A 24,435-nucleotide genomic window follows, 5' to 3' on the forward strand; every position below is an offset into this window, starting at 1 on the left:
GTGTGTGTGTTACTAACACAGCTGATATCCTTGAGTATGTCTCCAAAATCAGAAATATGGTCAAGGCTGATGTTAGGAAAAGATATGATAAGACGCACACAGATAGAAGATACCCCCCCCTCTCTCTCTCTGTGTGTGTGTGTGTGTGTGTGTGTGTGTTACTAACACAGCTGATATCCTTGATTATGTCTCCAAAATCTTTCTGGATCCTTCACATGACTTGTATTGCCACACATGGTCTAGCCTATGACTCAAGGCATGAGCATTCTAGAATATACTCCGGACTATGCTGAGATACTTGAGGTTGATAGGCAGAGACCTAGGCCCAGTGAGAATGCTCATAAAAGCTACTTGGTCCATAGATACTTGCACTGAGAATTATACTCCAAGCTGGATGGGCTTATCCCGAGTGCTTATCCCTGGTGCTGAGGTCCAAGGTCAAGGTTCTGGCAGGTTCTTACTTCCTCTGAGGGTTCTAGAGAGCCCCATCTCTTCTAACTCCTGCTGTATCCTTGGCAGTACTCGGTGCCCCTCTGTTTCTCTGCCCATTGGCATCCTCTGTGTGTAGTCATTATTTTTTCTGCTATGTAGTACTCCATTGTGTAAATGTACCACATTTTCCTCATCTATTCTTCCGTTAAGGGGCATTTAGGTTGTTTCTAGGTTCTGGCTATGAAAAAAAATGCTGCTGTGAAAATAGTTGAGCACATGTCCTTGTGGCACGATTGAGCATCTTTGGCTATATACCCAAAAGTGGTATTACTGTGTCTTGAAAGGTTGTTTCCTAATTTTCTGAGAAATCACCACACTGCCATCTAAAGGGGCTGTACCAGCTTGTATTCCCACCAGCAATGCAGAAGTGTTCTCTTTACCCCACAACCTCTTCAGCTTAAGTTGTCATCAGTGTTTTTAATCTTGGCCGTTCATACAGGTGTAATAGGGAATCTCAGAGTTGTTTTGATTTGCATTTCTCTGATGACTAAGGATGTTGAATATTTCCTTAAGTGTCTCCTCTACTTTTCAAGGACAGCAGTCTTAAGGAGTCAAGGACCCACTCTCCTCCAGTGTGACTTCATCTTAACTAAGTACCTCTACAATATAATATAATCATGTCTGTTTTCAAATAAGATAGCACCCCGAGGCATAGGCCTTCAACATGCATTTTGGGCACACTTTGGCTCATGGCTAGTGTTCATGGCAGTGCTCTTGCTAATGCAGGACAGTTGCCATTTTGGAAAATCTGATGTGTTGAGCTAGGCGCTATTTGTCATCCCTACACCTCCAAGGATCAGGAAACTGAACCTCAGGGAAGTTCCACATTCTCACTCCTCGCTCCCTGGCCCCATCCTCCCTCCCCTGGGCCAGGTTTTCAGTGGGTTAACATTTTACTGCAGGCTCACTATATAATTTGTCTCTAAATCCAAAGGAGGCCAGTAGCCTGACAGGTGTCAAAGAATCACAGGGCAATTTCAAAACTAAGGCTGCTGCAGAAATATTAGTCACTCAGCAAAAGACAAGAGTTACTGTTTCAGTGCTCAGAGCAAAACCTAGAAGGACTCTGGGAGGTCCCCCCCAAATCAGTAATTATAAACTCATAGACCCTAAACCAAACTTTCTGGGTTCAAATCCCACATACTAAGATGACAGTGGAGGATTCCTTAAATGGGAAAGAATTTCTTCCTCTTCTTTAGAGTAGTTACTACCAGTAACCACTACATAGAGTTTTGTTCATGTCCTTTGTTTTGTTTTAATTGTTTAACTGGGGAAGTTTTAAGCATGGTTTCATGTCTCTAAGGATGACCTTTAAAGCCTGATCTTCTGTCTCCACGTTGCATAGAGTTCTTATGAAAGCTAATCAAATTTACCTACACACAAATGGTGTAATTACCATCAGCCATGTTTCAGTGCCGGTGCTGGTTAATTTTAACTGACAATTCGACACAGCCTAGAATCACCTGGGAAGAGAGGCTCACCGAGATTATGGAGAGCAGGTTCGCCTGTGGCCTTGTCTGTCGGGGGTTGTCTTGACAGTTCACTGACGGAGGAAGAGTCAACCCACTGTGAGCAGCACCATTCCCTAGGCAGGTGGCACTGAATGGTGGAAGGAGAAAGCTAGCTGAGCGTAAGCAGCAAGCAAGATGACAGCATGGTGCATTGACCCTTGCTCTCGCCTGTGAATGGGGTGAGGCCAGCTGCCTCAAGCTCCTGCCTCAGTAACTTACCCAAAGCAATGGACTATAACCGGGAACTGCACGTTGAATGAACTCTCTCCTTTCCTAAGTTGCTTTTTACCACAGCAACAGAAACGTGGCTAGAACAGTGCTCCACACATCAGTTTCCCGTGCATTTATTGAATGCTTCCTGGGCGATGAATTTTCCTCTAGTCTCTGAAGTCTTCTCTGTCTTTTATATCACTAGAAGCGGAAGGCAAATAAAACTATGAGTGGTTCTGAACCTCAGGTGCCAATGTTCCCTCTCCACAGATGGATGTGGGCTTCAGATGTGGGGGTGCTCACTTGATGCTTATCTCTGGGTGCAGTAGTGCTCCCGCAGGCACCGGTCCTCCTCCTATGTCCTGTGGGGCTCTCCTTTCTCTTCCCCAGATGGCTCATGGTTGACAGTGGCAGAGTGCAGTCATTTCTTTCATCTCTCTTCCTGGCATGTGACAGAGAGAGAGAGAGAGAGAGAGAGAGAGAGAGAGAGAGAGAGAGAGAGAGAGAGAGCGAGCAAAGAGGAAAGAGGAAAGAGGAAAGGTCTGGGAAGCAGGTGTCTGCTCATCTGTGGCTCAGAGTCATGACTGCTGTCGCGAAGCACACGTCTCTGGTCAACGTGCCCTCTTTTTGTTGGTGGTCATATGACTTAGTTTCTGGATTTCTCTGCAAGATTTCCAGATCTCCTTCACTGAGGATATTTGCACGGGTGTGGAACACAGCATGCACTGTCAGAGAAATTACAAATTACTAATTGAAGTGCCTCTGAGAATCATTTTCCTTTTGTTTTGCCTAATTTTCCACACTTAGGAGATCAAACTTTCGGGGAAATGTTTATACAGCAATTCAGCCCTTGCAAGCCATCTGTCGCCAAGCGGAATCTCTAGGACGCGCAGTCGAGTGTGCTGGGTTGAGCCTATCAAACCTCTTTGCACTGAGGCTTGATGTTTAACCCACACCAGAAGATGGCCACTTTCATTTCCAAATACCCTGCCAGACTCACACTGATCTCCGGGGGTCACGGATGGAGAGCAATGCAGGCTGTCCTGGGCCTGCTCAGAGCTTCTTCATTTCTGTCTCGGAGGAGACACCGAGGGAGGCGGGCAGCAACCTTAGGATTAGTATTCACGCTTGCTTGTGAACAGCCGAGCTAGCGTGCACCAGAGGGAAAATATTACTTCTCATAAATGCTCAATAATTATAGTCTTTATTGCATTCAAATCTGTATTGTGACATATAGTAAAAAGCCTTCAAATGTTGCATTGAAGAGTTGACAGGGACTTGCTGGTGTTGATGGAAAAAGTCACTATACAGAGAAAAAGATCTGTATGAACAGGGAGACGTTGGTGGTACCTGGGCTTGGGACTCTGTCTTTGTGTGAGTGTGCACATGAGTACACATCTATTGTGTAATTACAGGGACACATGTGTGGAAGTCTGAGTGTAAGCTCTGGTGTCTGTTTCTATGTTCCACCTAGCTTTTATATGGGGTCCCTTTTCTGTTTTTCCACCCTGGTCCAAAAGCTCCTGAAATGCTTTTGTCTCTGGCGCCCATCCAGTCTTAGTATTACGACCGAAGATGCTCACACTACTGAGGCTGGTTTTTACTTGGCTTCTTGGGATTTGGACCCTGTGCAGCAAGTGTTTTTACCCAGTCCCTTGGGAAGTTCTCTTGCTAGCATGGTGTGATGACTTCTGAAAGACCTGATTGAGCAGATTACAGAGGTCTCTTTTAGGAATGTGTATTTCTCAAAGAATGCTTATTCATAATGCTTCCTGTGCCATTCAAAGGGTTCAGAGATTCTCTTTTCTAATAGCTGTTGACCAGGACGTGAGGAATGGGCAAGGGTGGGACTTTCTCTCCATCTCGCCGATTTGCTTGTCTATTGAAATCTTTGGAACACAAAATCATTGCCTCCTTCCCATGAGAAGAGTTAGGACAGCTGTTTTCCATCTTGACATTGATCCGAGAAAAGTGTCTTCTTATTTTTTAGGTGATTTAACTCTTTATACATGTCTTAGTTTTAAGATAGAATGGAGTGGAGCAAGTGAGGGTAGTAATGGTTTCTGAGCTCCTCACAGGTTCGTGTGTTTGTACACTTGGTGCCCAACTGGCAGTGCTGTGGAAGGAGTTATGGAACCCGGAGAAAGTTAAGCTTGCCTAGCTGACAGAGGGGCCACGGTGGGCGGACCTTTGAAGGTATAGTCCAGCCCTCTAGCCATGATGAATGGATGGAGACAGTAGCTACACACCTCCCCAGTGGAGCTTCCCCTCTGTCTTCCCTTCTGTGTCATGATGGCCCCTGAAACAGTGATCCCAGGGAGATCGTCAGTGGCTTCTGTCTCAGCATTTTGTCACTGCCTTGAGAAAAATGCGGTATAACCCCCCTGGGGTGGCCCAAGCTGAAACCAAAGCCCTTGGGAAATGGAGGCAGAAGGAACAGAAATTCGAGGTCATGGGATGTTTGAGGTCAGCAGAGGATACGAGATCTCTTAAAAAGGATTCTCAGGGCTGGAGATGGAGTTTAACGATATAGTTCTTGCCTAACATGTGCAAGGCCCCAGGTTCAGATCCCAGTACAAGCAAAGAAAATGTTTTTTTTTTTATGATGTTTTTGACTTGGACAAAACTGAAGTAAAACTTGGACAAAAGAGATCCAATGAGACATCAAGTCCGTTTTATCAAGGAAGGGGAATCATTCAGAAGGTGAACTCTGTTGATTAATTGTTGAGTTTATAGAACAGGGGTCTGCAAACTGCAGTCCATGGGCCAAATCATGTTGCCTGGTTATGTTTGTGAATAAAGTTTTATTCGAACACAGCTGTAGCTACTTTGGCACCACAAGAGTGGGTTCATTTCTTGTAGCAATACACCCTGCAGATTCTCAGCTCCCTGCTCTCAATCCTTGTACAAAGTCTGAGGACTCATGGCTCTCATTAGCCCGTTTGTGGAACTGCACGTTTCTGGATTATGACTGAATCTGTTTGTCCATATTGTCAAACAAAACCGCATATTCAAAGCAAACAAATGTGCTGTAAGATGCTGGGAAAGGTGTTAAGAGTAGGAGGATTTCTATTTCTTGGAGAGAAAAGGCAACCAGAATGCAAGTGAAATCAGAGTATAGATTCTAAGAGAGGGCCTGACACCCGAAATTTTTTGCTTTTCTGAGCTTTCTATGTGTTTCATCTTAGTGGTCTTTCTCTTTCTCTGCTTATTAACACCCCCCCCCCGCTCCCAATGCCATTTTCTTATGTTCAGTTAGTCTGAGCTCAGGTCTTACTCGATCTGCAGACATCATTTGGGAAAAGCTTCTGTCTAATCCTATTTGGGCTGAACAGAAAAGTTGTCAGTGCACAAACCCCACCAAATCAGCCACGACAAAGAATACCTAATTGCCCGCCCACCATCTGGCAGAGCTGGGATCAGCCTAAGGTACCCGAGCTGGAGGAGCCCGGGAGCCGTGGCAGGAGAGTCCACTGAATAGACCTCTATTTGCTGTTGGGATGTGTGTCTCTAAGCCTTCTCTTCAATGGGGGAAGTACTTAGAGTACGGTAACCACTGTCAATAAACTTAGTGGGGAAATAAGGAGTTTGAGGGCGTGAGAGATCGTGGTATTTTGGGCTCTCCACTCATCAGGTGATTGAATCTAAAAATGGCTTTAAACGCTGCCATGGCTCGAAATGCCTTACGTGAACTGACCAGGAATCTGGGGCATTCACATTGCGGACAGCTTTCTCCTCCTCCAGAGAAGGGATGGGAATTAGTCATAGGGGTATTTCCAGATATCGGAGCTTAACGCCTCACGCCGTGTTAGGTAGGCAGAGAGCTCTGCTCCAGGGAGAGAAACTCTTCCTGCCAGCTCGGACAAGGAATGTGTGTATTTTTAAAGTCTGAGTGACCACTAGTGAGTCATGGCCACAGCACGCCTTCCTTTGGTGTGAAAGGTGCCAAGTGCTGCTCTCAAACAGCTGAGTGGTTATTTGTTCAATTCTTGTTTAATTCATTTTTTCACTAATCCATTCATTCATTCATCTAGGTGCCCATCCATCCATCCATCCATCCATCCATCCATCCATCCATCCATCCATCCATATTCCACTTACTCGTTTGTTTATCCATCCAACGTCTACCTGCTCATTCATTCAATCATTCATTCATTTCATGGTTATTGAGGTGGCAGTGGGTTGGCTGCCCTGAGGGAGGTGCTTTCTGGGACATTACAGAAGGTCACAGTGGAGTCCCTCCAGCCCTCACCATCTCGCTCATATCTCTGCCACCTTCTTTCCATTCCCAGTTTCCCTCATGCGTGGTGGCTCATTTCAATCCCTTCTTCTTCTGGGGTGGGGGGATCCCACTCCGATGAGTCAGGAGCTGTCCCTTTTCCACCTTCCAAAGCTTTCTTGATCACCAAGGAAATGCTTCCCCCAGATAGTAGACTTTTAGTAGTTTCTGAGACAGGCGCAGATATTTGGATGGAAGCCGTCATTTTTAACCAGATACCCTGCAAAGCATTTGTGTCCCCCCCATTGTGTGTGGGGGGTGGGAGGGTGTAACAGAAGAGGAGGAGAGTGTGAGAAGATGCTGTCTTACCACCACAGCTGGTCACTGTCTGTTGAGAGTAGACTGGGCCGGCTGCAGCCAGGATATTCCGTGCATGGTCTGAAGTCGTTCTCAAAGCGAGTGAAATGCGTTGAATGGCATGACCTCAGAAGAAGAAGCAGGCAGTGTATGTCAGAGTATTTCCCAGTCACCCTGGTGTTAGGAGGTTGAAGGCTGGGTAGCCTGGAAAGCTAAGGATGGCACTTGTCAGTATGCTTGGGACATAGCCTAGGATGCTCGCCTGTGAGGGAATGTGGCACACGGAGGGAACGGAGCAGGGACTGTGCCGTAACAGGTGGTTTGGACAGTCCCAAACAGGCTCTGAGGCCTGGGTAGCCCTTCAGAGAGTATATCCAGTGGAATAAGGAGACAGGAGCGTCACTGACAGAGGTTGCCTCTTGGAAAGGATCTAGCTAGGGTAAGGAAGCGCACTTTGGTTAAGCACAATCCCTGAAGAGCACTCATCCTTCCAAAGGCAATAGCCTTGTGACCTGGAAACCCCCTGGAGGCAGAACAGGCATTTCAGCAGAGTACCACAGCATCCAATGCAGTGTCCCAGGCCTGCTCTAAAGCCATGACTGTAGTCCATGCATGGAGACGTACAAGGAGACAGAAAGTGGCAGGGGAAAGCTACAAAGGTGGGCCAAAGGTCTATATGGGAATCTATGTTCTCCGAGGCAGCTAGCCATGAGAGGGTTTGAGATTGAGTCTAATTAAAAAAAAAAAAAAACAGCAAAAATCAGTAGCTGCATCAATTTCTCATTCTGCATTCCAGTGTTGTGGGAATGTCAACCAAGAGGAGAAAGACAGTTTCTCTTTTTCTTTTTCTGTGTCATTGGTTTCCACTTAATGTGTGTGTTTATGCTTGCTGGGGCATGCTCATGCACATGTGTGTGCATGTATGTAAAGGCCAAAGGTCGTTCTTAAAGGTCACTTCTCAGAAGCCACCCTCCTTTCTTGTTTCCTGAGACAGAAATTCTCACTGAGATCTGGGGAACTTGTGTTTAAAATGTCGTTTTGGAAGGCGAGGATTGTGACGTCACTAAGCCCTGAGACAGACTCTTCTCTTGTAGTCACCTGTGCAGGAGCGTGTTTGCATCTTTGCTTGCAGAAGGGGCAAAACCAAAGGCAGCCTAAGGCCTGGCGCCTTAGTTGAAGCTACAGAGGTGCAATGTCAGCAAATGTTTTGTTCTTTTCTGTGGCCCTGACACTGGGGAACGACACGGCCCCAGACTCTTCTGTGTGTGCTGGATGCTTCTGGATGCCAAAGAGATCTGCCCAGCTTGTTTGCTTTGTTGGGTGAAGGAGTGAGTTCTGAGCCAATTCAGACCCGTTTCTGTGGCTGTCTGAAGAATAATGCCTAGTCCCAGGATTTCCCCTCCCAATATTATCCCAATCTCTCTCTACCCTGCTGTCCCTCATACCTAGGTTCCATTCCCACCCCTTGCCCTTTCCTGTCTGAACCCCCCCCCCTTTGCTCCCTGCAGGGGTCCAGGCCTGCCCTCTCAACAAGAGCTTTTTGAGGAGGGGTTGACATCATAAGCTGTAGGGATGAAGAGATCCCACTAGCAGAAATTCACTGTTCCCACGGAGCTCTGGTCCTCTGGTGAGCCGGGGCACCTTGCGGACTAGGGTCAGGTCTGATTGGAATCCTGCCCTCGTATTTCTGGGTTACCTGACCATCAGTCTCCTCGTGTTTAAAGCAGAACTGTTAATACCTCCTCAGAGTTGTTGCTGTGTAATGAGGCAGAGAGGTGAAGTTTCCAGAATGCTGTTTAGGACTCATTACTGATAAAATAACACGTTCAAACCTGCAGTTGCCTTGGGCCAGGGAAGTGGCTGGATGGAGGCAGCTTTAGGTTATGGGGACCACATTGAATCAATATCTAGCCTCATCAGTTTTTATCAGTAAACATCAGTTTACGCTTAGCGTGCCTGACTCAGCCCAGTGGCTTTGTGACTTGCTTGAGCTTCAGTTTTTCTATAACAAAATGGGTTAATAACACTCTACAGTACTCTTGCAAGAATTCAATAGAACTTCTACCTCTTGGCATCTCCAGACTGCCGTGGAAAGCATCCAGACCCGTATCCAGCTAGGGTCCATGTCCTGTAAATACCACTCGGTTCTGAACATCAAGGCCCTGCCAGCAGAGGACAGGCCTTTTACCACTTCGACACTCTGCGGACCAGCTGCACAGCCAGCTTGCATTCTCGCTGACTCCGTGCTCGGGAACAGGCTGTTGTGTGCCTTCCTTTCTCCAAGCCGTGAGAGGCTGAATCCTATCAGGGGCAGCAGCCAGAGCCTGGGAAAGCAGAGTAAGGTGTTCCTGGGCGTACCCCATTCTCGTGAGTTCAGCATTTTTCTCCGCCTTGAGGGCAGGCGAGTTTCGAGTGGAGTTGTCTTGTCAGGAGCGTGCCCTGACCAGGTGGATTTGCCAGGTGACCCTCACAGACTGAGTCATTAACCCATGCCTTGCCAGCCTGCAGAACCCCTGGAAGTTTGCCTGGGACAGTGTGGGCACGGCCTCACTTGCAGGCAGAAATGGCGCCTTTGGACGCATGAGTTGGGAGGACTTGGCAATGGAGTTCAGAAGAGGGAGAGAAGGTCGCTGGGGTTCTGCATCGAAAGGATGTAGCTGCCAGTAGGACCAGTGACCCAGGCAGGCAATGTATGAGGCTCTATTCTGACACCCTTAGCCAAGGCACTTATTTCTATATATTTCACTCCCGTGCCGTCTGTTAGCCTCTCCACCAGGTGAATTCTGGGTTTAAATAATCTACAGTGTGCTCATGACCTTCAGTTTTCAGTCTTTAGGGTTCAAAGTCAGCTTAAACAGCCGCCAGTGGGATTGATATAATCTCACATTTATTATCACACAGTAGATAACCTGTGATATGCTAGCATGCTGTTTCTGGACTCTGAGTTGTGGGAGCCCAAGATTTCACTGCAGTCTGCTTGGAATACTATTATAAAGTTCATTTTTATCTTTTTTTGAAAAATATTTATTTTTATGTTATGCCTATGGGTGTTTTGCCAGCATGTGTGCAGTGCTCACAGAAGTCAGAAGAGGGCCTCGAACCCTCTGGAACTGGAGTTAGAGGTTGGTTGTTAATAGCCAGGTGGGTGTTGGGAACTGAACTCAGGTTCTCTGCAAAAGCAGCTAGTGCTTTTAACCACTGAGCCATTTCTTCAGCCCTTCATGTTTGTGTTTTAAAGCAAGTGTTCAGTGGGAAGACTAAGAGAATCAGACATAGAAGCTTTTGTTATAGGAGCACACGGACATATTAGGAGAGGTTGTGGGAGCTAGGCTCAGGCTTTTCACAAAGGAAGTACCCATCCGGGTCTGTGGTAGGCAGTAAGCCAGCCAGCGCCATTTCCATACCTCAGTTTTCTCATTTGCCAAATGAAATTAATGCTCCTTAAGGATAGATTCATGTATTTTTCCAAATCTATCGTTCAAGTTTTCAGACAGGACATTTGAGAGAACGCTAGGGTGGGGTGGAGCCTGGGGAGATGACATGACTCAGTGGTTGGAGCGCTTGCCACACTGAGTGTGAAGAGTGAGAGCTGGATTCTTTGAGCCCACATAAAAGTTCCCAAGTGTGGGGGTCACCTTTAATCGCAGAATTTGGGGAGGCAGAGACTGGAAATCCTGAGGGCAAGGTGGTCACCTAAACTACCTGGAAATAATAGACTGAAGGTTCAGAAGAGTCTTAGGGAGCAAAGGAGAGGGCAACCGAGGAAGACAACCGCCATTATCTTTGGGCCTCCACATGCACACACATATACACACGCATGTGCACGTACATACATTCATGTAAATGTATACACATGTACACGTGCATGTAAGAAAAAACTGGTAACAAAAGAATGCTGTGTCAACCATCTAGCTACTAATATATAGATTCTAAACTTTGGAAGTACTTAGTTATGAGCATGTGCGTGAGGGATGCTTACACATAGGCCAAAAGAAAGCTTCAGACCTTTTAGAGCAGGACATCCACGCACTTGTGAGGTTCTTGGTGTGGGTGATGGGAATTGAACTGTGGTCCTCTGATACGGCGTAAGTGCTCTAAACCACTGAGCCGTCTTTCCAGCCCTGATAGGTTCTACACTGTCCCTGCCCTTAACTATTAGGGCGCTCATTCATTCGCTTACGCCACCCTCAGTGAGTGTCTCTCCCCAGCTGTCTTTGAAGAGAGATATCCTCCCTTTTCTCTCTGTCCCTCTCTCTCTCTCTCTTTCTCCCTCTTTCCCGCCTCATACCCTCCCAACACCCACGAAATAGACACTCCATACCCAAGTTCTCACTGCATGGCGTAGCTGTCTGTCTTACTTACCCACTGTGGTCCTCTACCCGCCGTAGGACCTTCCAGGGTCACTCATGCCATAAATCATAGCATACTGGCTTGTCACACAACCACAAGAGACTGAACTCTTTCATACAGTCACACATTCTGTGCTAATATCAGATCTTCCCTTCTCCTACAGTCCCTCCCAGGACACAAGAGTTCCTAAAGACTTCCACTGACTCAGGACAGGGGGTTAGAAAGGGCCTCTCCATGACAAGGTGGATTGCTTAGAGGGCTGTTCCCTGGAAAGGCACGGACAGCAAAGGCTGTGTCTGCGTTTGTGCTGTGAGACAGTGGAGAGAGTTGACTCTGTGTGTGCGCGCGATGCCCATGCTGGTTTTGCGTTCCTGAGACCCAGTGCTACAGCATTCTTCAAGGGCTCCGGAGCTTCTTGTGCCATCAAATTAGGTTTGAAAACTTCAATAAAAAGAAGTCCCCAAGGAAACTGTCAATTAATGCATTTACACCGTAGCATCATACTTGGGCAGAACATCTTCAAACACTAATGCTGTTTGCCAACCATTAAAGAAGTGAGCAGGCTGCTTGGTTTCCATAGATACCTGAAGTAATGGCCTCTTTCCTCTCGTTAAAGTCTGAGAGTTGTTCAGTTTCTTTCTTTCCTTTTCTTTTTTTTTCTTTCGCTTTGTCTTTCTTAACTTTCCTACTCTATCCCCATTTATAAAAACAGGAGATAACTAAATTGAAACCTGACAGTGCCATTTGTCTGAGGCAGATAGCTTGATTTATAAACTCGGGGATTTCATTCCTGCTCACCTCATTATTCCATGACTTCCTCCAAAAGTGTTGGTACTTCCAGGAACCAGATTAGAGAAATTTTCAGTTGATCAAAGTATTTCCCTAGTCCATTCAAAACGTATATACACACACACTCAGAAGGAACTCTGAATGCTCTGCTGAAGAGAAACTGAGTTTTGATAATGTGTGGGGCAGAGGTTGACAAACTGTTGCCTGGAGGCTAAATCTAGCCCATTGATCAATTGTACAAATAAAGTTTTATTGGGACACAGTCATGTTCATCTCTGTGCATATTGCTCATGACTCCTTTTGCGAAAACAGTGCTAAACTTGAATTTTTGCAACAGAAACTGTAGGGCCCACAGAGCCTAAATTATTTTTTCTGTCATTTTTTCAGAGTGAGTTCAAAGATCTTATGTATGCAAGGAAGAAAATCAGAGTTTTGGTGGAATTTAATCATTTTGTCCTTTTCAACAAGTACCCAGTCTTAATGTGGCTCAGGTTCAACACCTTTTAAATGGGTAGAACAGGACCCTCTTATACAATATTGAGACTGTGCTTGGCTTCTAAGATGTAAACAAGAATTATCTTCACATGATTTGGGTGTGGGTGGGCACAAATGAAGACATCAACGAAGCCTACCTGTGGCTCTAGAATTGGTTTCGTACACCTAAGAAAAGTGTGTGAAAACGCGTTACATAAAACTCAGCTATGGTTTTTGGGTCTGTTCTCAGCAGTTCCTTCCTGTAAGATGAGAAGCCCTGCTAGGGTCCATTCATGGTGAAGAAAGCAAACAAAAGACACCACGCCAGTCTAGGAAGAAAGCTTTAATTTCTGTTCAGCTTTAAAGAGTCTGAGAGAGTTTCCCCCTTTTAACAAACCAGTTCAAGTACATGCCTTCAGATTATAAAAGTACCTGATATCGCCTAGAATATCAACATGCATAGTGTGTTGGTATTTACATATATTTACATACAGAAGCAAGAGAAAGATCTACAGTTATTTACAGTCTACATAGGAGAAAAGAAAGGCAGACTAATTGTATTTCCTAAAATACAGTAGCTGAGTAGTTAGCACATGCATATTTAGATAATATTTGCATGATAGAATGCAATTTTTAAATTTTTTTTGTTTGTTTTGTTTCTGGTGTATTTGCATCAAGTGCTTTAAAATGCTCTCTAGCCCAGGCAGGATTCTTTACCCTGGCCATTAAAGCAACAGTACCCCTGATTGTTTCCCACTAACTAGCAACAAGCTGCTGGTGAGTGAAATATGTACTGTTTCTCGTTAGCCCCCGGACCACTGAGAAGCGATCTCTGTGTGTAAAGGCGGTGCCTGAGTGATCACTGTTCATTATGGAAGTAGTCACAAACAAGATGCTCGCCACAGTGTGTTCTGAATGAAACATTAGCAAGGCCGACATCTTCAAGCCAGAGAAATGATCTGTCCCAAGGAGTTCTCAAAGAAAAACATGCGCGGCTAAATGAGAATGGGTCTTGTTTGACATGGCATGGCTGGCCTGGGGACTGGGAGCTGCCAGTAAGTGCTGAATTAGGGCAAGATGCATCTTCTTAATTCATGCCTGGATAACCGATTAAGTGTTCATTTCTTACCTTGATACGGTCATATCAGAGACCCTGTGTTTCCCATCTCCCACCCCAGTATTTTTATTTCTTTTTGTACGATTTTCCAGTGGCATAGGTTTGTAGGGACTGTAGGCTACAACAGTCTAAACAGCTTGTTTGAGGTGTGCCCTGAAATTCTGCCTGCTCTCCACAGTCAGGTTAATTTTTTTTATTATTATTATTTTACTTTGAAGAGATAAAAAGACAGGCAAGTGCAGAAGAAAAGGAAGAAACTCTGTGTTTCATTTATGCTAGGAAGCCATCATTTTTACCATCTATGAGAACCAAACCCATTAATTCTGCCTGGCAATCATTTTAGAGGTTTATTTTAGTATACATGGTAAATACAGAAGCATACATGTATATACAGTATATATATATATATATATATATATATATATGTATATATATATGTGGCTATAACCAAGGTTAAAGAAGTAAAATGTAATATGTTTCAAATTAACACCAGCCAGATGTCTTCTTTTATCTCTTATGAACACTCAGTGGTTCTTCAGCCCTGGCATTGAGGTGGACCAGTTGGAAAATTACAGTGGTAGGCTCGATTATGCTCTAAGTACGATGCTTATTTCAATGGCAAGATTCTATGGCCCTTCTGATGGACCATATCAAAGTAACTCATGAAAGGATGTATTCCCCAGATCAAATTTCCACTCCACAAGACAAATCTCCATCTGCAGAAGAACTATAGGTTGAGCTGAGTTGTCCATATTCTGGGGAATCCAGGGCCATCTTTCATGAATATGTAAGCCCTAATCCACTAGATCTTCCCTTCTCTCTAATGAGAATTGCTCAAGAGCAATGCGGGCAGGCACAAATGGGATGTGGAGTGATTGTGCTTCAAGACAGCCAAGCAGATTACCCTTGAGCCATGCCGTTCCCCTCTTCTCATTCGGAGCGCCCTCTGCCTCCTTTCCCACCAAATTGTACCTAGGGCCTCCCAAGGTATAATAACAGATCCCAGAAGGTGAAATGATTCTAAATATCTATTGCTAGTCCTTTAAGGTCACACATAATTCTGTCATGGGCCAGGTGGTAGTGGCAGCACACACCTTTAATCCCAGCACTCGGGAGGCAGAGGCAGGCGGATCTCTGTGAGATCGAGGCCAGCCTGGGCTAGAAGAGCTAGTTCCAGGATAGGCTCCAAAGCTACAGAGAAACCCTGTCTCAAAAAACCAACCAACCAACCAAACAATTCTGTCATGGAACCAGTGGGCCGTCTATTACAAAAATCTGCAGACGTGAGGAAAATAGAAAAAGGACTTTATTTTAAGAGAAAGTCTAGAATAATCCTTGATGTGCGCATAGAGTCCCAATAGCTTACAGAGGTCACTCTGCCCTCTAACCCTCCTGATTTGAAAAAAAAAAATCTTCACCTGGCCTTACTTTCTCAACCAAACATGCCTTTGGACACCTCAGAAGGGTTAGGATTGGCTAGCTAATCCTTCCTTAGACTTCAGATTTTAGGAATGGCAACTACATTCTTCTGTTTTTAAAGAATTCCATCCAACTTTCTGTCTAGAGCCCAGGGTTTCTGGGACTCCCTATGGCACAGTAAGATGAGCAACACTGCTAGGGTCTTTCCCATCCATTCTACCTTGGTCTTCAAACCAGCACCTCAGAACTCCTCAGGGTCATTTCCAGACAACTGCGTCTTTTGTCAGAGACTGACATTGGAGGCTGTCTTACTTAGGGTTCCTTCAGTGCAGCAGGATATGCATCGGGTCATCTCAGAGACTCGCTCTCAGAGCATGGCTGCCATTTAAGAGCTAAATGTTAGTCTTCCTCCTCCTTCACATCGCTCGAGAGGAGTTTTGCAATTTGGGTATCATCTATGCTTGGCCTAATGATGTTTAGCACCATGGGTTGGCATATTTCACTATCTGCCTATCCCTCGGTCACTGCAGTCAAGCTTGTCCCTACACCTGAGAATACACACTTAACCTTCATGGGAGAGTCACCAAAAAAAGAACCTAAGATCTTTCACAGCTGTGAGCCTGTAGTTAGCAAAGGGATTTGCGGTAACAATAAGTTCTGGAATACACTGTCAAAGCCACGGAGACAGCTGAAGACATTCCCTTCTGCAGGGTGAAGGGGTTTGTGTGTTCTCTATGTGACTTTTCTGGAACATTTTTTTCTCACGCTGGTAGAGTCTGTACACATATATCCAGTCTCCAGTCTCTAGAGTTTCTATCTTCTCCCCTGCAATGAAGGGTTTTTGTAAGGAAGGCTTAAGAACAGCCTGTGCATTAGCAGAACTCCCAAGAGCGACAAAGAAGTTTACATCTCAGTGCCTAAACAAAACATTTGCACGTATCCGAGCCTTTACTGTTCAAGGCCTTCGTAGGAACCAATTGTCGGGAATTTGTAGGAGTTAATATGCTAGGGATTTATTGGGGGTTGGAGGGAAGGAGGTGGTTGTTTTGCTTTGTAAGTCTAATGGAGCCTGTCAGCACCTGAGCCTACACTGCATCTACGGGGAGGCCACACTGCGCCTATGGAAGTTTACAAAACAGGGGTGACTCTGGAAATGTCTCTTTCTTTCTACCTTTCAGAAAGTGCTCTACCTTTCTGGCTGAGTCTATGCAGACTTCGGCACGTGAGTGTTGTTGTGATCTGGGCAGGATGGAGAGGACATGCAGATGGCCATTTATTCTACTGGTTTTGATGTTCATGCTTTGAAAACATCTATAGTCAAAGGGTATGTTCCTTAGCTTGGCAGATCTGGCGCCCAGAGGTGGCATTTTGAGTCAGGTACCTTTTTTTTTTTTTTTAATGAAGGGTCATTTGCTATTGAATAGATGGATAGGGTGCTGAGTCTTCATTTTTTTTTTGTTGTTAATCCAAATGGATATAGTTTCAATTTTGTTCACTGACTAAATCAACAGTGGAAAAAAATCTCCTTTGATCATTTTTCAGGTGAACATATGACAGCTTCTGTATTTAACTTAGGCCAAATCAGGGCCTCGTTCTGTAAGTAGGCATTGCCTGGGGAAAAAGACAAAATAGCACAAGGAAGCCCGAGTCAAACAGGAGGCACCTAGAAGGAAATGGTCAACATGACCATATTCATGGAGCGAGTTTGGGAAGGAGGTTTCGTATACTAACTCATGGATTCTGAATCAGTCCATTGGTGACTGTCCGTGTGACTTTGGATGAGTTGTATTTGATCTTTGAATAGAAGTGGGTCTTTAAACATGGAGATGCTGGTTATTCCTGGCTCATGGAGCAGCATGAAGGGTAGAAGATGATGCTTAGGAAGCTGCCTGCAGGCATCTGGCCAATGCTAGCCACCAATAAATGCTAAGCCTCACAGCTACTGGGCTAGTTACTCACTGTTGGCTGGAACTCACTGGAGAACAGAGCTCTTTGTTCTCTTCTGCTACCTCCTTCCATTGTGCTGAAACCCGGGAGACTTATAAGCAATGACCCAACATTATATAATTCAGTTGTGTGGGTAGCAGTGGAGATGTTCTTTTGTTTTGGCCACTGGTCAGAGAGGTGCATGAGTCTCATTCCTGTGCTAACTACTTTGCTGTATGAACAGACAGAATATTGTGGAATATGAGGCCATTTGTCTGACAGTCTTGTTCTTGAATAGTAAGGTAGGGGCACAGAACCCCTTGGAACAGCTTGCTTTTGCCTTTTGAACCCGAGATGGAAATCATACTTGTTTGTAGAAACAGCTATGTCCCAAGCACCAAGACATTTGGAGATGAACTCCAGAATGCAATGCTGTGTATTTCTGAGAGAAGTCTTACAACTTTCCTGCAGGAGAATTACTGTTACTAGGAGAGGGGAAGGGTAGTGAGATGCTCGTCTCTGCCCTGGCTCTGGGACTGATTGTTCTACTCAGTGTGCTCTATCTATAGCACCGCTGCATATTTGGGAAGTATATTCTCTGCCTACGAGACCCCAGATGAGTAGCAATGAAAGCTTTGGGGGTCTGAAGATGCACCTGCCTTTCCCCTTTGCCCAACACTCACTGCACTGCGCCACTTTTAACCCATCTCTGCAGTCAGCCACTACCTGCCTTCCTTCCCTGCCCTTGAGGCTCCAGGCCTAATCTAGCTTGCGTGGCGTGTTCCCATTTCTAAATCTATTTTTTGCATAAATTGATTAAATCAGCATTTGCTGTGCAATGTCCTGGTGTGGATATGTCTGTAATGAAGCAATCTTCCAACATCTACCGCTCTTTCAAGTCTTTGAATATAGATGGGCCATGATATCGTGTGTATTTTAAAATGCGTTGTTGCATCTACTTTAAGACGGGAATCTATTCTTCCTTTTAAATAAGCATGCATATTAAAGTAGAGTCACCCGAAAGCTAAATTAATTGTGTAACATGTGTTCTTATCAGAACATGAGTATTCTATCACAGGACTAAGTAATGCATCGCCGCTATCAATATGTGGTTTTGTTTTGTTGTTTCAAACCATGTGTTGTTTATCAGAATCTTCTGTACCTTTTTCCTCAAAGGACTCAATATTCATTTGTAACTTGTGCTGACGGCTACAAATTGCTGGCCAGCAGTTATCAAGTGAATGTTGATGGAAAGCAGATATTTAATATTTTCATCCCAACAAAGGATTTTGGAAGGCCAGGTCCTTTGAATCTCAGGGTCTCAACTATCAACAGCCACCCATCAGCATCCCAGCTTTCTGAGGCGGAAGATGGGATTGCAAACCTGGAAGATGATTTCTTAGGGAAAACGATGAACTTCTATTACCAAGATGTTCTCAGCTTAAGCTACAAACAAAAACCCTGGGCGACTTTACATACATAGTAATGGCTGAGGTCACAGTTGAACTCTGGCCACTCACAAATGTTTGAGTAGAACCCAAATGGCATAAAAGTATGGTTAGAAATTCTACTGGGCTTGCCAGTAGTAATGGGTCGCCAACACATTAGCCCAATGGCATCCATGTGGCTGGAGGTGTTACTTCCCCAGCTTCTTGTGATGAGTGATGGCTACGCAACCTGACAACTTGTTCTGAAGGAAACAAACAAACAAGAACCATCGAACCATCTGGGAGAGAGCCACAGTTCCAGCCAGTACTCTGATGTCAAGGGGTTATTATTTTATCACCATGAACTAGTAAAGCAATGTTGACAAATGGCAAGTCATACCTTCAAATATTCCACCAGCGCTAACCTTGTTTTCTTTATATTGCCTCTTTCATCTCGTCCGACTTAGGTACTGATGCCCCCAAAGTGGCACGAAAATCATTTTTGATGGTGATTAAAGTGCTCAAAAATAAAAACAAAAAACCCTTTCTTACCAGTTTGAAAGTGTTTAGTCTCCTACCAGCGGTACACGCTTGTTTACTAATGAGCTCCCACTAATGCGGCTGCGTCTCGGGCTGATGGGATGCAGACTGAGAAGCTGATGAGCCCAAAGTGGGAACTTGTTTTTTTATACTGTCGCCACATCGTATGGTATAAAGATATCACTCAAGGGTTGCCACTGGAAGAGCTGAAAAGAAAGTTCTCCAAAAAGCCCATGAGGCAGTGGGAATGGAACCAACAAGATATTGTCAACACTTAATTGTCTGTCCTGAAGAGAAGATAAAGCAAGAGCCTGTGGCAGCACGCTTGGCTCAGGCTGGGAGGCTTTGCCAAAAAGACACAGTCAGTCTTTGGGGTAGCAAAGGTGGCCTTTGTACCCTATTCTGTGTTCTTTTATAAAGCTGGGGGCACTGGCAGTAGAATTTGTGTTGTAAACTACCCTAAGGCCAAGGGCGAGGAATTGATGTGAGCATGCGTGGATCACTGGGCTTCTAAAGCTGCGTGCCTTTCAGCACAGCCACCAAAGGCACACTTCCGTGAAAGCAGCCAAGCTGCCATCATTTGAAGTTTCCATTGATGGAAGACACACCTCCTCTCGCAGTGAGCATGACTCTAGATTGGGGTGACTTTAGAATTCCTTCACCGTTTCAGCAATGCAAGCACGCAGCCACATGACGCTAGAAGGACACTGTGGCAGTTTGCTACATTAGGTTCCGAAGAACTCTGATGGCCAGTTTCCTGGGTGGCTTCCCTGGTCCTATCTCAAGATCGGAGGAGAGTCTGTTGTGAGATTGGAAGCACTGTCTGATAGGGGGATCAGATAGGGCTGGGGGAAGAGGAGAAGGGGAGGATTTGGAGGTGAAGGGATTAGATTCTCTCAGTCACCACTTAGAAGTCTATGGCAAGTCACCTGATCATTCTTGGCTGGAGAATCCAAGAGAAATGGCCCAGAGTTTATCCAAAGATCTCTCTTCACCTGGACTCGGCAGAGAGCAGAGGGCAAGTTGCCATTTGGCTTGAGTTAGCTGAGGGGTCGTCCTTGTGTTCTGCTTATCCGTCAGAGGCACTTTGGCTGTCCTCTTCCTCCTTAAGGGATGTGGAGGAATCCCACAACCCCCTGGCAGGAGTTTAGATAAACACACCTGGTGCTCAGCAAAAGGTGAAGACTAGTAGCAAGTCAGTAAAAAGGGAGCAACTGAGAAAGAGATCTCTGAATCCAAAGTAATCACTGTTTGTGCGGGAGGGGGGCACTGGGGGAGCATGTTGAGGGACTTCTGGAAGTCGCTAACCGTTTGCTATTCAATTAAGCTCCAGTCACAGGCCAGATGTTCAAATCCTGGAGGGGTAGAACCCGGCCAGGGGGCTCAAGCAGCCAGATATGATCAAATATCAAATCTGTTCCACACACTCCTCTCCGCCTCTCCCACGGTCAGGCCACATGGCTACATTTGACCAATGCATATATGGCCACCGACCCTGACCCAGAAACCAGTCCCAAATAAAACCCAAATGGAATTTTGCTGAAATTACAGTCCCTCCGGACTCTGGCTCCAATGATTCTAGTCATTTATGGGGATGTTTGTCCACGGACACTCTGATCTAACACAATTTCAACCCTGTAGGGGCAGGAAAAAATGGTTACGTTTGTATGGGGACAGAAAGCCACCTCTCTTACCAGCAAACATCCCTAATGTTTTCTCTAAAGTGTGACATCTGTGGCAAGCGTCCGGTCCTTGTTGGTAACCCCGCTCCCCATCAGCTGATAGCGAGTTGATGCGTCAAGAGCTGTTCTCCACATAAATGATCACAGGATGGCAGATAAACGGTACTGCTTTTAAATTAGAGCCCTGCTCACCATGCCTCCTTCTGAACAGAAGCCTATTACTTTTAATTATGGCTTGCAAAGCAAAGTGAGCTCTTGCCCTCTTTATGGCATCTCTGGCAATAGTCTGTCAGTTGGGATGACATGGTGCCCCATCAGTGAGCACGCCCCTAGCTACAGCCCCAACTGTGACTCCAGAGGAGACCAGAAAAATGATCGCTGGTGTTCACAGAAACTTGAATTTGAAATGGGCTGAAGGAGACATGCCTCCCACCTTAGGTCATATCAGAACGGGATATGACATTTAGAAAAGTGTTTTCTGGGTGAATAAACACATCACTGTAGGGATGTGTGAGACTGTGCGTGTGTGTATTAAACATTGCAACAGTGTTGTAAACCCACTCTACCCTTTAAGAGCATCCTGGGCAAAGAATATGGGGCAATCTATCATCAGCCTCACTTGAGACACCCATTTGATGGGGCATCATCAAGAGTGGTTGGTTGCTTTTAGGAAGAAGGTTCTAGAAAGTTCTCGGTGTCAAATTACATCGCACACGAAGAAGTCAAAGGGTTGGATGGATCTGTTCTTGCCTATTGGGAAGGACAGCATCTTTTTCTCTGTGCCGAAATGGCATCTGGCATGAGAGAGTGAAATGTGTCTTTATTTACCATGCCTTTTCCTCTACGATGTGTGAGAAGTCACACTAGCTTTATAAGCAGAGTTTACGGACTTGTTTGTCCAAGGCTATTGCACACCACACATTGCAGTCCTGTGCTTAGAGTTGAGCCCTTTGCCATGCTGATGTCCCAGTGGAGAACGGCTCGCTACTCTCTAGAGAGCCAGAATGGCTCATATCATATCCGAACATTGATTTTAAAAACAAGTGTTTCTCTTTTTTGTCTTTCAGCAACAGGGAGCTGCTACCACTGTCTACTGTGCAGTCGCGCCCGAGCTGGAAGGCCTCGGAGGGATGTATTTCAACAACTGCTGCCGTTGCCTGCCATCTGAAGAGGCTCAGAGCGAAGAGACAGCCCGGGCCCTGTGGGAACTCAGCGAGAGGCTCATCCAGGACCGACTGGGCAATTCATCCAGCTAAGCTAATCAGAGCCCCATAATTTTGGGCAACCTCCCCACCCCTGCTCTGCCCCTCATAACTGCCAGCCCATCATCTAGGGGTGCCCCTCACCCTCCAATGCAGACCCGTGAGAGCAAAAGAAATAAGAACAGCTATAACTAATGGGAAAGGTTGAGTGTCACTGGGAAGCAGGGCCTTTCAAGGGATAACGTCCCTTTGGTAGGTCAGGGTTAGTCATGGATCTGCTTGCTTTTCTGGTGGTGGCCTCCTTAAAACTGGAAGCATGGTTAGCATGTAGGTTCCTTTGCTCATTGTAGAAACACAGTGATTCTCTGCTACCTTTGGAATAACCTAATGTCCCCTTGACCCACCCAAGCACCCCCCACCCCCAGCCACCACTGCCACACAAGGCTGGCTTTCCCCTATTGAGGGAAGAAAAAGAACATGTTCACCTCTCCATGCTGAGCTCAGTCCTGGAGGCCAATGTTTCATACTTCCCTACCAAGTCTGACCAGGCTTGGCAACTTTGAGAGAAACTCAAAACCGTGTCCCAACAGAACCAATGTGCTGGTGCCATCAGAGGGGAGCCGCTGTGCTGAGCTGGTGGGTCCCAAGAGCACCTTTTGCTGTCTTCCTTGCCAAAGCTATGCAAGCATTTTTTTTTTTTTAGTGATTATAACAAATACATTTTTGCAAATCATTCCCTAGATACACAGGTGGACAAGGAAGGAAGCAAGTTTTCCTTAAGACACAGGGGATATTCTTGAGGCGGGGGAAATAGGAAGTAGCTCCCTCATTTCTTTACTCACAGTTCCAAGGACAACCCCCTGAGGGAGTGTCAGGGCCTCTCGGTCCTCTTGAATCAGTGGCTAGCTTCAGCTTCACCTTGGCTCCTCCCATCCTATGCTTAATAAAAGAACATGCTTGACTATGATCACCTGAAGTGTGGATCGTTTGTTTGAATGTTCTCTCAGTCCTTTTTGTTCTGTTTTGTTTTTTGTTTGTTTTCATTTTTTTTTTTTTTTTTTAGAAAAGAAATCTAGAGGAAAAATAAAGCGCTTCTTGTGGACACCGGGAAAAACACCATTCTTGGTTCTTCTCTGAGTGTGGGTTTAGTTTTTGTGCTTTGTGGGCCGAGTTGTCTCATGGGATAAGCATGCCAGCATCGTATTTTCTGTGAGAGAAAGAGAGAGAAGAAAAGTGAGTATCCTGTGATTTTACTGTCGTGACATTAACTCCCGATACTTAGAGATGGTTATCTCCGTTTTCAAGGGACGGTTCCTGAGACACTTGAGAACACTCACCTCTCCACTAACGTCAGGGTCTCCCAGCAAGGGAAGAACATGGAGACTACTTTTCAGTTAGTTAATAAGCTCCTGAGTCCTATGGTTTATTAACCCGTATGAGAATCCTGAAACTCAAAGTTTATGGTCACTAAGATGCGGAAGAGTCCCAGTGACGTGATAGAGAGACTCTGGCATTAAAGATGAGGAAGCTGAGGGTGGCTGTGTACATATTTCACCGTTCCTCTTCCTGGAATGACAGCTTCAAGCCAGCCATTAGCACAGGTTTCTGGGCCTCTGCCTCCAGGTGGGTCGAGTCAAATACCATTGCTTTTCAGTTACCTACAGCCTTTTATGCCAGCTAAGATAACCCAAAGGAAAGGAAACTCCACACTTAACTCATAGAACTACATTGAATAATATATGAGTCTGTGATTTTAAGCTACAGAATCTCAGGATTATTTGTTACACAGCAAGAGCTAGCTGACAGTTTTCATTTTGTGGAGTGATAAACATTTCCCCGTTTGTTCTCTTTTAGCTTGAACCCCAGCTGCCTTGCCCATCCCATGTTCTAGCATTTTCTCCCTTTCCTGTAGAGCACCATCTGGACAGTGTCCCTCACACATGCCAAACACACCCTCAGTTCAGGTGCTTTCTGTCTGCAGCTCCCTCTGTGGAAATGCTTTCCTCACATAAAGGTTTGTTTCTCAGTGACTTCTGGTCTCTGTTCAAATGTCACCTGTTTCAGATAAGGTAGCATGTCTGTCCATGTCATTCATGACATCATCCCAGTGACCCTCCCCTTACCCTTAATGCTTCTCTTTTTACATACTAGATAGCACTGGACACATCGTGAGTTACCCTTTTTCTATCCCCATAGTAGAAGCTGCATGAAAGTTGTAATATCTGCTCAGTCAGATAAGGGTCTCCTTTTGTTGTTTGCTCAAGGGATGAAATTTAAATTCAGAGAGCAGCTTCTCTATAGCCTATGCCCAATAAGTAGCAGCGTCAGGTCTGGAAGACAACCCTTTCTACCTTCAAGCCCGTGTGCCTTCCACAACACACCCCTCTTCGGGGGCTTGCTGGTGACCAGCAGTGTGTAACACACTGACTTCATACAAGGGGTGAGCTCCTGACAAAGGGAAAACCAGCTTTCTACCTAGGACGGGGATGTGGCTGTCCTGCTGAGACCAGTGCCTGCTATAAGCTTTACAAATGGCTTTCAAACCTTCAACTGACCCAGCAATACGGGCTTCTGTTCTACCCAGATAATTTCCTTCCCCTTACTCTTTTCCAGCTATAAATAAGTCCAGACCCAGCCTGGGCTTAGCCGTGGGTGGACGTCATGTCCCGCATTCTAATGGAAGCCGTATAGATTACACCCAACTTAAAAAGAACGAGCCA

The 24,435-nt window shown here is 45.5% G+C and overlaps 1 protein-coding gene across 1 annotated transcript in view; it reads left to right on the forward strand.

Moving 5' to 3' along the window:
* Wwox (WW domain containing oxidoreductase) overlaps nt 1–22,620 on the forward strand; it is an 881,293-nt gene extending 858,673 nt beyond the window's left edge. The window contains exon 9 of the mRNA XM_005345723.3: nt 21,581–22,620. Within this exon, the coding sequence (XP_005345780.1) occupies nt 21,581–21,769 (189 nt within the window). The 3' untranslated portion in view covers nt 21,770–22,620. The remainder of the gene's footprint in view (nt 1–21,580) is intronic.
* The last annotated feature ends 1,815 nt before the right edge of the window (nt 22,621–24,435 follow it).

The sequence above is a fragment of the Microtus ochrogaster genome, chromosome 4 (assembly GCF_000317375.1).
Source record: "Microtus ochrogaster isolate Prairie Vole_2 chromosome 4, MicOch1.0, whole genome shotgun sequence".
In the NCBI taxonomy this organism is placed as follows: domain Eukaryota; kingdom Metazoa; phylum Chordata; class Mammalia; order Rodentia; family Cricetidae; genus Microtus; species Microtus ochrogaster.